Source organism: Saccostrea echinata, unplaced genomic scaffold, assembly GCF_033153115.1.
Source record: "Saccostrea echinata isolate AGI-Se365-2 ecotype Australia unplaced genomic scaffold, CSIRO_AGI_Sech_v1 ptg000002l, whole genome shotgun sequence".
Lineage (NCBI taxonomy): Eukaryota > Metazoa > Mollusca > Bivalvia > Ostreida > Ostreidae > Saccostrea > Saccostrea echinata.
In genome coordinates this window covers 28,147,155-28,159,988 of record NW_026889751.1, presented here as the reverse complement: position 1 = coordinate 28,159,988, position 12,834 = coordinate 28,147,155, and the positions used below count along the sequence as shown (strand labels likewise).

Sequence of the window (12,834 nt, the reverse complement as noted above, 5' to 3'; positions counted from 1 at the left end):
ATGTTACACACACAGGAAAATCAAATACTTTTCAAGTAGAGTACAAGATAGGAATTTTCCTATAATAAAGTGATTCAGAGGCCAGTCGTGTATCTGATACACTCAGCACAGGAAGTCAAGTGAATAACAGTAAGTGGTCACGTGATCCCTCTGTATAGAGGCAGGCTGAATTTGGCCGCCAATCCACACGCCATTGAAGTCAGGTAGTAATTATGTTTCGATTCAATTTTGCTTATTACTTCGTATATTTTTTTTTAAAATATCAGCGAAAACAAGATATATTGAAATAATAGTTTTTGATTGTAATTTTTAAAATGAATTCCATCTTTTGTGCATTCATTTTATTGATCTTGTAACATTTAAATTCAATATCATGTAATCACTGGGATAACCAAGGTGTGGTTGAAGGAAGAGGGGGACTTAATAGGTTTTTATCAGTTGTGTAACCTTTCTGTTCGTGCTAGGCATTTCTTGAATCCTTTTAAGGTTATTTTTTTCTTTCTGCATGATGTCTTTTGATTTAACTACTTATATTGAACTGCTATGTCGGCAAGAATACCTAAAATTTACAAATGTCCGTATGTTTTACTAGACTAGGCCTGGATTGATCATGGACCCCTGTACTAGTGCCCAGGACGTGATGCGATGTAACTTGTGCGAAACTGCTGTAGTAGAGATGCACTGTGATACATGCCTTTTCAATATGTGTAAGGCCTGTGTGGGAGAACACATGATATCTGATGAATTCCAAAAACATGAAATTGTTCGATTCACTCTTAGAAAATCCACCATTCTTTACCCTGAATGTTCATCTCATGTCAAAGAACGATGTGAAATGTACTGTAATCAATGTGACATTCCTGTGTGTGTCACCTGCCTTGCTTCAGATCAACATCTAGGTCATAAATTATTAAAAATTTTACAAGTTCTTGAGAAGAAAAAAGAAAAGATCAACAAAGAGCAAACGGAGTTAAATGACACAATTTACCCAACCTACCAAGACATTGCCTCTGATGTACAAAACAGAATGAGTCAGTTAGAAAAGGAATATGGAGATCTCTCAACAGCCATAACAAAACATGGAGAAAACTGTCACCAAGAAATTACCAAACATGTCAAGAAACTTAAAGCTGAAGTTGATGAGATGAAAAACTCACAGTTACAAACACTACAGAAACATCTGGATGAAATAAACGAGAACATTTCTGAAATCAAGGATGAAATCAATTCAAACGACGTTGCTGTAAATTCTAATGACATTTCAAAAGTATTCACTTATACATCAGATATAAATAGACACAGAAATCTTCCTGAAAAGATATTGATCTCTTTACCTAAATTTACTCCAGGAAGGATCCAAGGCGCCGAACTTTCTAAATTTTTCGGAACCTTATCATCAAGTTCCCTCACTTCAAAAAAGCAAGGCTACAGCATGAAGACAACACTGGACTCACCAGAAGCTGGATCCTCTCCTCCAGTCAAACAGCTGTTGGATGAACCAGAGATTGTCATCACCATAGACACTGAGTATACAAACATTCGGAATGTGGCCTGTCTGAGTGATGAAGAAATCTGGACAAGTGGACAATATAACAACACCATGAAACTCTACAGCATCAATCAGGGATCACTACTCAAGTCAATCACAACCAAGTCTGGGGACACACCAGCTAACATAGCAGTGACAAAAAGTGGAGATCTAATTTATACTGATTGGCGGTACAGAACTGTGAACATTGTGAAGAATAAGGAGATAGAAGAAATGATCAGATTAACGAAATGTAATCGTCATGTTGTCTGCAGCACATTCTCTGGAGATTTATTGGTTGTCATGGATAGTGATGACGTGCAACCATCAAAGATTGTCCGTTACTCTGGTTCCACAGAGAAACAAACCATCCAGTTTGATGATAAAGGTAAACCTCTATATTCGTCCGGTCCTTCTACGAGGCATATAACAGAGAGCAGGAACCTGGATATCTGTGTGTCTGACTGTGAAGCTGGAGCAGTAGTGGTGGTCAATCGGGCTGGGAAACTGAGATTCAGGTACACTGGGCATATTCCAGCTTCAAAGAATAAACCGTTCAGTCCACTAGGAATCACCACAGACAGTCAGAGTCACATTCTTACAGCTGATAAAAGCAATGACTGTGTCCACATCATAGACCAGGATGGACAGTTCCTCTGTTATATCAATTGTGGACTGAGATATCCATGGGGACTGTGTACAGACATAAATGACTATCTATATGTTTCTCAATATGACGAAGGACAAGTGAAGAAAATCAGATATCTGCAGTAAAAGCAGAACTAGTGATTAGTAGTGAACTCTCTGAAAAAAATACATGTACTTTAAAAATAAATGATAATACACATGTATCTATTTCTTTGAAAATTCGATTGCTATATGAGTGACCAGTGATGTTAAAAATATCAAACAAATGCATTTAAGTTCTAAAAGGAACACCCTTTGAGTGTCAAAATTTATGGTTACCTATAATGTGTAGTCAAGGGTTTAATAGAGAACCTTGGATTATACCGGTAGTAAGGATGAGCAGAAAAGATATATACCGGTATAAACCACATATATATTTAAATTTAAACACAATTTCCTGAAATTCAATTAAAAGTATACAAATAAAAACATCTGGACCCGTTTCTCGAAAAGGTCTACAACCAGGCGTAAACTTAGTCCGGACTAATCCCAAAAATTGGACTAACTTGCGTTTTACTGAAGGCGGAGATTTAGGTTGAGACTAAACTTTGGCTTAAATCTGCGCCTGCTCATGATTAGGCGTACATGTAACTTCTTTAAAATCTGTACACAAGTTTGAAAAGTGGCAAGTGTTTTGATAATAAAGAATTAAAAGAATAAGGATTATATAGGAATACGATAATATCTATTCATATACAGGATTGATTTGCGAAAAGTTGTGAATTATACAATTAAGTTGGAAATGTATCTTTAAAAATTCCAGTAATGATGTAGATGTTTTTTTTTCGTAAAAGAGGGATGGTTGAACTAGAGAAACGTTACTTATAATTTTAAATTGGGTAATGAAGAGGTATAAGAGATTTAAACAAGCAGGAACGTGTAGTATTGGGCGGGGGGTGGGTGGGGCTGCAACCATCTCTGCTTTTTCAAATAATAGTATTTCCTGTTAAATTTAATTGTATAATTTAGGCTGGCCCGCACTTATAGTACTTGTTTTTGCTTGTACTGTCGAAGTTTTCTGACACTTTTTGATTACTGAATTCCCAAAGTTAAAAATGATTTTCTTTATCTTTTTTAATTGAGAATAACAGTTTAAATCACAGTATTTTATTGTATTGACCAAAGAATCATTCACTGATACACCTTATTTATCAAACACATGTGTCATTTTAGGAATGGTAATGATAATAAAACATCATTTTGCAAAATTGTAGGCTCCATTCATTTACTAGATCTTGACCTTAAGAGTATATTGTTTAAGATGGTCAATATCAGAGGCACTGTAAGGTTTGTTTATAATTGAAAAGCTTGGATGCAACAGTTGGGGAATTCCTGAAGGAAAATGTTATATGGTGGAATGCAATACTGAACTTCTTTTACTTTTGTTGGCAAAGTTAAGCTTAAGGGAGAAACGGGTTGATTAAAAATTATTTTCTGTAACGCGTGGCGGCTTTAAGAGCCTGTGTTGGTCAACATCCATAATCTCAAAACATAACTTGTATGTAACAGTTGAAAAATCAAAGTATCATAGTATGGCCTTTTAACATTTTCCTTGTTTTAAGGATAAATAACACAAACTTTTTTTTTTCAGAAATCAGCAATACTTCTCATACATCAATATTCAAATAGGTTGGTTGGTTGATTGTTGTTTAACGTCCCTCTCAAGAATTTTTCACTCATATGGAGACGCCACCACTTGCCGGTGGAGGGCTACCAATTCTGACCTATACTCGGCACTTATGGCCATTGAGCAGTGAGGGATCTTTTTCGTGCCAGCACCTACTGCGACACGGGACCTCGCTTTATACGGTCTCATCCGAAGGACCGGTCTCCACGTCCTGCAGTGGAATTCAAACCCGCGACGTAAGGATCAACTCCTTACTTCGCGACTCTAGAGCAGACACTCTAACCACTGCGCCACGCGGGCGACTATTCAAATAGGTAGACTGAATGATATTTTCTGGAGAAAGGGGGAGAATTTTGTAAGATTTTGTTACAATGTCAAAAATATGTGCAAAATTTTGTATAGAATCACATAGAAAACAATACAAAGTTGCTTATCTAAGCACCAAAGACAACTTACAATTTCTTTATATTTTAGGGATTGATTATTTATGTCATTTCCATTCAAAATCAGTCAAAAATTATACATCAATCCATTCATCGAATTTTTGTTTGTGGTATGTACCCTTAAGCCCGTCTTTTCTGTTTTTAGGATAGAAAATTCCCTTTAAAGAGACATACCCCGCTTCAATGTGTTATTTATAGCTACTAGTAACCTGAAAGCCTTCAGCAATACTGTGTATCTTTCAAGGTATTCAAGAATACGACCCGGAATAGAACAAGTATATCTAATATGAGGAGACATGGAATTAAATGAATTTAACATCAAATATAGAAAGGTTCTTGGAGATTTCAGAAAGAATTACACCACACGGGAGTGTGCAGTGAAAGAAGATAATTTGCCGAAAGACAAAGGCATTTTGTTTTTTTATATCCTTCAAGTAGTTTGATATTAAAATAAATGTATGAGGGAAAAGGCCCGAAAAAAAATATAAGGAAGAGACTCGCTTTTCTTCGTCGACATTAATGGAAAACCGACTAGCGATTACAACCCATAGGTAAATAAGGCCGCTATACAATACTTGTTATGTTATGTTATACTTAAATCATTCAAAATAGTTCATTATTTCTATTGTTATCGGTTAGAAAGAAATTAAAATGTATTGTCTTTGGAAAATTAAAAAAAACCCAGATATTCAACTAAAGAGAATAAAATGCTTACAGTATATCTTTTAATTATGGACACTATTTACATGTATAAGTCAAATGTGAAGATAGCCAACGGTAATCAGGCTCAAAGTCCATTCAATCAATACAAATTGTGAGCAGAGTAGACCTCTGAAAATAGAAGATGGATCAGGTGCCATGAAGGAGTGAGCTTTCTCTGTCGACTGGTCACACCTACCGTCTGCTCTTTACCATGATCGGGTGAACGGAAAAATCAATATGAAAATAATGACCTATTAATTCGTATGAAAGACCCAATTTTTTTTTTAACCGTATGGTTACCTGAGGAGGGGAAGTGGTCTTGGTAGTATTGGTGTTATTTACCTGGAGAGCCCCCAATACTCAAGATGTCAAAATCCCTATACACGTTGAATTACACAGGAAGTCCGGCTTTTGGTAATCAGGGTCAACATTACGCGTTTTGTGCATAATTTTGAGTGAAATATTTACCACAAATTATGTACTTTAACATAATATTTGAAGACTTAACGTTTTTGTCGATATCATTTGAAGAAAAAAAATTAAAAAGAAATATCTTTCTTAAAAAATCGTAAAGTTAAAAAAAAAAATTACAGGTGAAAACTACAAGGCAATCATATCAAAATTTTAATCCGCAATAAACGCAATTATTATCAAATATTAAGTGTGAAAATTGAAACAAAAAGATTCCACTCATTGTGTGGGCATTTACCACGATGGGATTATTATTTACTTTACTGGCCTGCAGTGGTGTCCAAATATATTTGTTATTTCCGAGGATCGGTGTTTTTATGCCTTTTTTACAGATTTGGATATAAAAGGAATCTTTTGTAATTCGTGGCGTAAGATACAAGATACTTTTTTTTATGTTAGTGTAAATATCTTCTTATTTATCAAATTGCATTTTGTTGTAATTTTCAATGGTGGGGGAGGGGTTCGAATGCTTCCAATTACGGCGAATTGAGTTTCTGTGTACCCAAGGTTAACAGGGGCATTACGGACATTCTCAAAATCCAAGCACAGGTTGAATAAGGGGCTCGACCTAACGATAGATTGTAGTTGCCAACAAGGTCATTGCATTGACTATAAAATTTGCGAATTTTGACTTTGAACGAGACTCTTGATATCCTTGTATCATCAACTTATTTGTCAATAGTCTGCCTCGTTTTAGAAATTGATTATACGTAGAACAAGCTCTTGCAAATCGAATCAACTGGGAGACATAAATCGCATATATGCAGGTGATAAGGGTATTTTGCTAAATTGTACATAAAGAAAGGAAGTTGACAATAGAAAAGTTGAAATCATCACATTTATCAAAAAGTTTAGTTGTTAGTTTGCCATCAAAGTCTTTTCCTAGTAAAACATTTAAATATGAATATGTACAGGGTTCTCCACATTTGAAAATTTAACCATGGAGGAAGCTGCGCGAAGGCAAAATGTGACCGAAAACACGAATGCGTGTTAGACTTCCTAACCTTTGTTAATCAATGATTGGTTTCACAAAACTTAACCACTGCAACACAAAATGTTGAAATAACCAATATTTTTTAAAGCTAAAAAATATAAATAAAAATAAAAGAGATTATGTATCTCACTTTACAATTGTTTACCAAAATTGGCCAAAAACTCTAGGAACATTTTGAAGGAATTTCAAAAAAATATTTTGATAGAGTAACCATGGCAACATTATTCAAACTGATATATACAGAATTGGTGTTGCCTGTTGTATGAAACAGTTTATTTAAATATGACTTAAACTGATGAATGGGTAGTATTTTGAAAAAAAATTAACAGATATATAAACGAACAGACGAACGAACACCGACATCCTACCAGTTAATGTCCTGAGTTTTTTTTTTTTTTTGAACTACATGGTCTATGAAAACTTAACTGATGGCATGCATGGTAATTTAAGTAACTTAATATAACCAGGGGCGTCTATTTGATATAACTGTAATTTTGCTTTCTCTATTCTGTTTTTAAACGTTCTTTTTTTACATATTGCATTTTTGCCGAGTTTCCTTTATTGTTTACTTCTCCACGTGCCCAAGTGCTAAAAATAGCACCACGCGACGTTTAATAAAAACGGGAGGTAACTCTAAAACTAAGACGACGATTGGCACTTGTGTACATTTTATCAGAACGATAATAAAATTAATACTTAAAAACCAAGCATGAGAAATTGATTAAATACAAAGAATAGGAAATGCTGAAAGGGTTTTTTTTTCTGGACACAGAAACTTGAATCGGTTGCTTGTCGATTATCATGTTGTTACTGCTCGTTATGTCATCTTTTGTAAATTTGTTATCGTACAGTGAACACGTTGGAATTCCCCGAAATTACGTGTACAGGATAATTAACCACTTATCGTCGGCTGATTGACTCTCCATTGTCACGCTTTACAGCATAGTCGCCGATCAACTACTGTGTCTGTTAGCACAGTCCGCTTTCTCTCGAGGTATGCGAGGTGCATGGCAGTCGTAGTATAAACACAATTAACTACTCATGTCATTAAAAAGTAGGTGTCAAAACTGAAATGCAATAAAAATTTAATCATGGCGGCCGCCGATTTTAACCATGGCGCAGCTCGTTTAACCATGGCGCACATAAATTTAACCATGGCGGGCCGCCATGGTAAAACCCCTTGTGGAGAACCCTGATGTATCGTACTCTGTGGTGCTATATAATATAAACTACAACACTCGCACAAAGCAAAATCTTTTCACGTTGTAGGCAAATACTTAAAGTACAAATTACATTTTATATTCCAAAAGTTGACAAATCATAGACCTACGAATTACATGATTAGCAATGACATAACTTGCATGTATATTTTACACATGAAAACTTGTTTAGATAGTTCACATTATATCGATTAAAGTCAGTGTTTCTCATCTCTTATTGCCTTGTTTGCAAAAATTACCTATCGTTGGAGAGTATGTTGACCGACAAGTTTCATACCATTTGTTTTTCTATTGTCTTTATACTGATTTTAATAACGGAAAACTTCGTTTACCTGATCTACACAGAAAGCTCATGGCGTGTGTGACCGACCGACAGAGGATGCTTACTTTTCCGAGGCATCTGATCCAAACGCTTGGGTTTTTAGGGGTAGGTTGTTCACAATTCATATTGTTTACAGGATATATGAAATCGGTCACTGTTCATCATCATTACCTTTTTCATCGACATGGTTAAGAGATTGTGATAGATTTTATTTTATTTTTATTTATTTATTTATTTTTTTTATTTTTTATTTTATTTTTTTTATTTATTTATTTTTTTTTTTTTTACAAAATATGAAATTATCATTTTCAACCTATAAATTAAGATTAAAATATATATATTTAAGGAATATCAGTTTTAGAATTTTGATTCTATTTAAAACGACTGCAAAATGCCCTTTAGCATGAACTTATTTGTCACTCTCCGGCTTCGGTTCAAAAATTGATAGTTCTTAGAATATGCTCTTGCATGACAAATCAGTGAGTTTTTCTCAAATATAGAAGTTTTTTAAATTAATTCTGCTTGATAAGAATACAAAAATCGATCGGTTAATGAAAGCTTCTACACTACAAATAACTGCATGCCATGAGTCCGGGAGGACTCGAATAGTAGTTTCTCATAAAACATGCATTTCAAATGCAACATTTTGCAAGCGAAAATGCAAGCATGTTTATTAGCAAACATCCCTTGATGCATACTCTATTGAAGTTTGGATGGTATTATAGTTACATGTATGTGGGGTTGGATTTGCTTCTAAAATTTTACCTAGGATGTCATTAGAGGTATAACATACCGGTAATATTTATGTAGACTTTCTCAAGGCCAGCCAAGACCCGGAATACTATTTCAAGGTAGAAACAGATTTCAAAAGGAACTTGGAAGTTGTCGTTTGAAAAAATTCCATGTAATGTCAGTAATACAGGGTATTTCAACAAATATTTCCCAACTTTGGGTGTCTATATTTTTGCACAATGATAAAATATTTACAAAACAACAGCTGTATTTTATAGTATAATTTCCCGCAAATGTATTATAATAAAAAAAACACCATAAACTATAAACGTCATAAGTGTTTATTCTAAGGACTGATTACATCATCAAAAGTCAGTCTTTTAAAAGAACGATACAAGAGATAACTAAATTGATATTGTTAAACTGTTCTACATTCAATTCTAGTACTTTGATATTTCTGACGTAGACATTGATAAATTGTTACTAAAGAAATCTATTTTTTATTGCATCAGTCTATAAATGTAAAAAGAAAAAAGAAGCCACACTTTATCAAACTAACTTTTTAATCTATTTTTTTTAAATTCTAAACTCAATTACAAATAGATGTACCAGTGTATAAAGTAACAAAGGTCTCTTGGTCACCATGTGATAAAAATTTCAAAAATATCACGGATTTGTTGATTTGTTATATAGTTTTAGCAGATTAAAAAAGAAATGAAATCTTATTTAAATTTAAAGCCATAGTACACACAAACTAGGAAGTAAAAAAATTACCTGACAGATATACATGTAGATTGATAACACAGGTACGTGGATCATGTGATCGCTGTACATAGAGACAGGGTGTATTTTGCTGACAAGTTAATGATTAAGGTAATAATTATGGTCTGATTTATTTGATAAACTTTGCTAATAACTTGCAAATTTCATACATGACAAACTAGCAAAATATAGTTTGATAAGAATTAATGTCTTTAATGAATGTATAGCCTTTAAAAATCATGTGTTCAAGGTCATGGATATGATTAAAGACTATGGCTGATGGATAAAAATATTTTTAACCACCATAACTTGTAATCTACCCGGTAGTTATATGTGACAGAAATTTCTAGAATCTGTTAATCTCAGTTATTTTCCTTCACTTATTTGTTTCTATGTACAAATACATCTTCCCAATTCATTTGATTTGATTAATTAAACTGAGGTGTCGTAAGAATATTTAGAATTAAAAAATACCAATTTTTCCCTATATATACTATAGGCCTATTCTGGTCATGGACCCCCGTACCAGTGCCCAGGACGTGATGCGATGTGACCTGTGTGAGACTGCTGTGGTACAGATGCATTGTGATACATGTCTTGTCAACCTGTGTAAGGCCTGTGTTGGAGAACACATGTTATCTGATGAATCCAAAAAACATGAACTTGTCCCATTCAAGCTTCGAAAATCTACACTACTTTATCCTGGATGTCAATCTCATGTTCAAGAACGATGTGAAATGTACTGTAATCAATGTGATATTCAAGTGTGTGCCACCTGTCTCGCTTCTGATCAACATATTGGTCATAAATTATTAAAAGTCATAAAAGTTATTGATGAAAAAAAGGAAAACATCATTAAAGAACAAATTGAGCTAAATGAGACAATTTACCCCACCTACCAGGACATTGCCTCTGATGTACAAAACATAATGAGTCAGTTAGAAAAGGAATACGGAGACGTCTCAACAGCCATAACTAAACATGGAGAGGACTGGCACAGAGAAATTGACAAACATGTCATGAAACTTAAAGCTGAAGTTGATGAGATGAAAAACACACAGTTACAAACTCTACAGAAACATCTGAATGAAATAAACAATAGAATTTCTGAAATCAAGACTGAAATCAGTTCATTTGATGTTTTTTTAGATTCTAAAGACATTTCAAAAATATTCAATGTTACATCTAAAATAGACAGACACAGAAATCTACCAGAAAAAATTGTGCCCTCTTTACCTAAATTTACTCCAGAAAGAATTGAAGGAGAAGAACTTTGTAAAATATTTGGAGCATTAATAGCATCAAGTTCTTTAACATCAGATAAACATGGCTACAGCATGAAGACAACACAGAAATCACCAGAAGCTGGATCCTCTCCTCCAGTCAAACAACTGCTTGATGAACCAGAAACTGTCAGCACAATAGACACTGGGTATGAATACCTTATCAATGTGGCCTGTCTGAGTGATGAAGAAATCTGGACAAGTGGAAAAGGCAACACCATGAAACTCTACAGCATCAATCAGGGATCACTACTCAAGTCAATCACAACCAAGTCAGGGAAAACATCAAATGACATAGCAGGGACAAAAAGTGGAGATCTAGTTTACACTGATTACGGTAATAGAACTGTGAACATTTTGAAGAATGAGAAGATAGAGGAGGTGATCAGACTACAGAACTGGGAACCTCTTGGTGTCTGTAATACCTCCTCTGGTGACCTCCTGGTTATCATGTACAGTAATGATTACAAACAAACAAAAGTTGTCCGTTACTCTGGCTCCACAGAGAAACAAACCATTCAGTTTGATGATAAAGGTAAACCTCTTTATTCATCTGGTAATTGTTACAGATTTATAACTGAGAACAGGAACCTGGATATCTGTGCATCTGACAAAGGAGCTAAAGCAGTAGTGGTGGTCAATCAGGCCGGGAAACTGAGATTCAGGTACACTGGACATACTCCTGCTCCAAAAAACAAACCATTCGGTCCACGAGGAATCACCACAGACAGTCAGAGTCACATCCTGACAGCTGATGATTACAATGACTGTGTCCACATCATAGACCAGGATGGACAGTTCCTCTGTTACATAGACTGTGGACTGAGTGAACCTATGGGACTGTGTACAGATACAAATGACAATCTGTTTGCTGCTCAATATGAAAACAGAGAAGTGAAGAAAATCAAATATCTGCAGTGAAATCATAACCAAAATAAACCCGATAAAAATAATCTTAAAGAAACTGTATTAGTGCAATGTATGCACTTGTATAAATAATAAGATTTAAATAAAATTAGATTGCTTCATAAACGATTAGTGATGTTAATGATATCATACATGTACAAGTGTATCTGATGAAGTAATCACTAAAGAGTTTAAAGGAATACCCTGTTAGTGCTGAGTTGAACTTGCCTAATTTGTATAACCATGTTTAACATTTAAAAAGTCGGTTCAACATATGAGTGATCTACAATCTATATCTATCAATTTGGATACTTAGTTTTGTATTTAAAATACATTTAAAGTGGCAGATTAATTCTTTTTTTGAGCATATTTACATGTATTACCAGATCAAGCAAAGGGAAATAGGGATTTTGTTTTGCAACTTAATTCTGAGCTCAAATGTCTAAAGCCTAAGAGAACATTTCTCTCTCTGTCCCCCTCTCTATATACATGTAATGGTGAACTAAATATATAAATATCCCTTACTGCTCAATGATCAAAAAAGTGCTTAGTACAGGTGTATATATGCAGCCTTCAGCTGACCCATTTGAAGGACTTGCAACTTGACTTCAAAGTATCATGTGCAGTTGCTACCTAAAGTGTCTCTCATATTAAATGATTTTTAGAAATCTTGATATAACGTGATAACAAGTTAGATAGATTTGATTTTAAATTTTATATCTTTAGATTAATATCAGGGATGAAAGAAATCCTCTAGCGTAGGCCTGTAGACATAGAATTTCTCTGATGATCCATTCCAGTCTGTTGATCTCTTTCTGCAACAGGCATCCAAAAATGTCAAACGTGAATCATCGGACTATATCTGAGAATCGTGAGATCAAATATGTGATTAAAGCTGTAGGCATATTTTTTGATCTAAAAATCTTTAAAAATAGCCATCAATATGAAGCTGATATTTTAATCATACATGTATATAGTTTTTTTTTTTGTTTTGAGAAATATTTTCATCAGTTTAATAAAATGTTTATCCCGTTGACTGTGAGTGTGGTACGGTGCTTTTCCAAAATCTTGACAGATTCTGAAATAATTCAACAGAATGCAGTTTTTATGGAACATCTGATGAAAGATTTATCCCCCCTTACAACCGCTGGATAAGC

At 34.3% G+C, this 12,834-nt stretch overlaps 1 protein-coding gene across 1 annotated transcript; it reads left to right on the top strand.

The window, feature by feature from the left end:
• Positions 1–160: 160 nt before the first annotated feature.
• LOC133178223 (uncharacterized) lies at positions 161–11,692 on the top strand. The gene is made up of 3 exons (XM_061312970.1): positions 161–203; positions 593–2,299; positions 9,983–11,692. Exons 2-3 carry the CDS (start codon positions 611–613, stop codon positions 11,690–11,692), a joined length of 3,399 nt encoding a protein of 1,132 aa, XP_061168954.1. The 5' UTR covers positions 161–203; positions 593–610.
• The last annotated feature ends 1,142 nt before the right edge of the window (positions 11,693–12,834 follow it).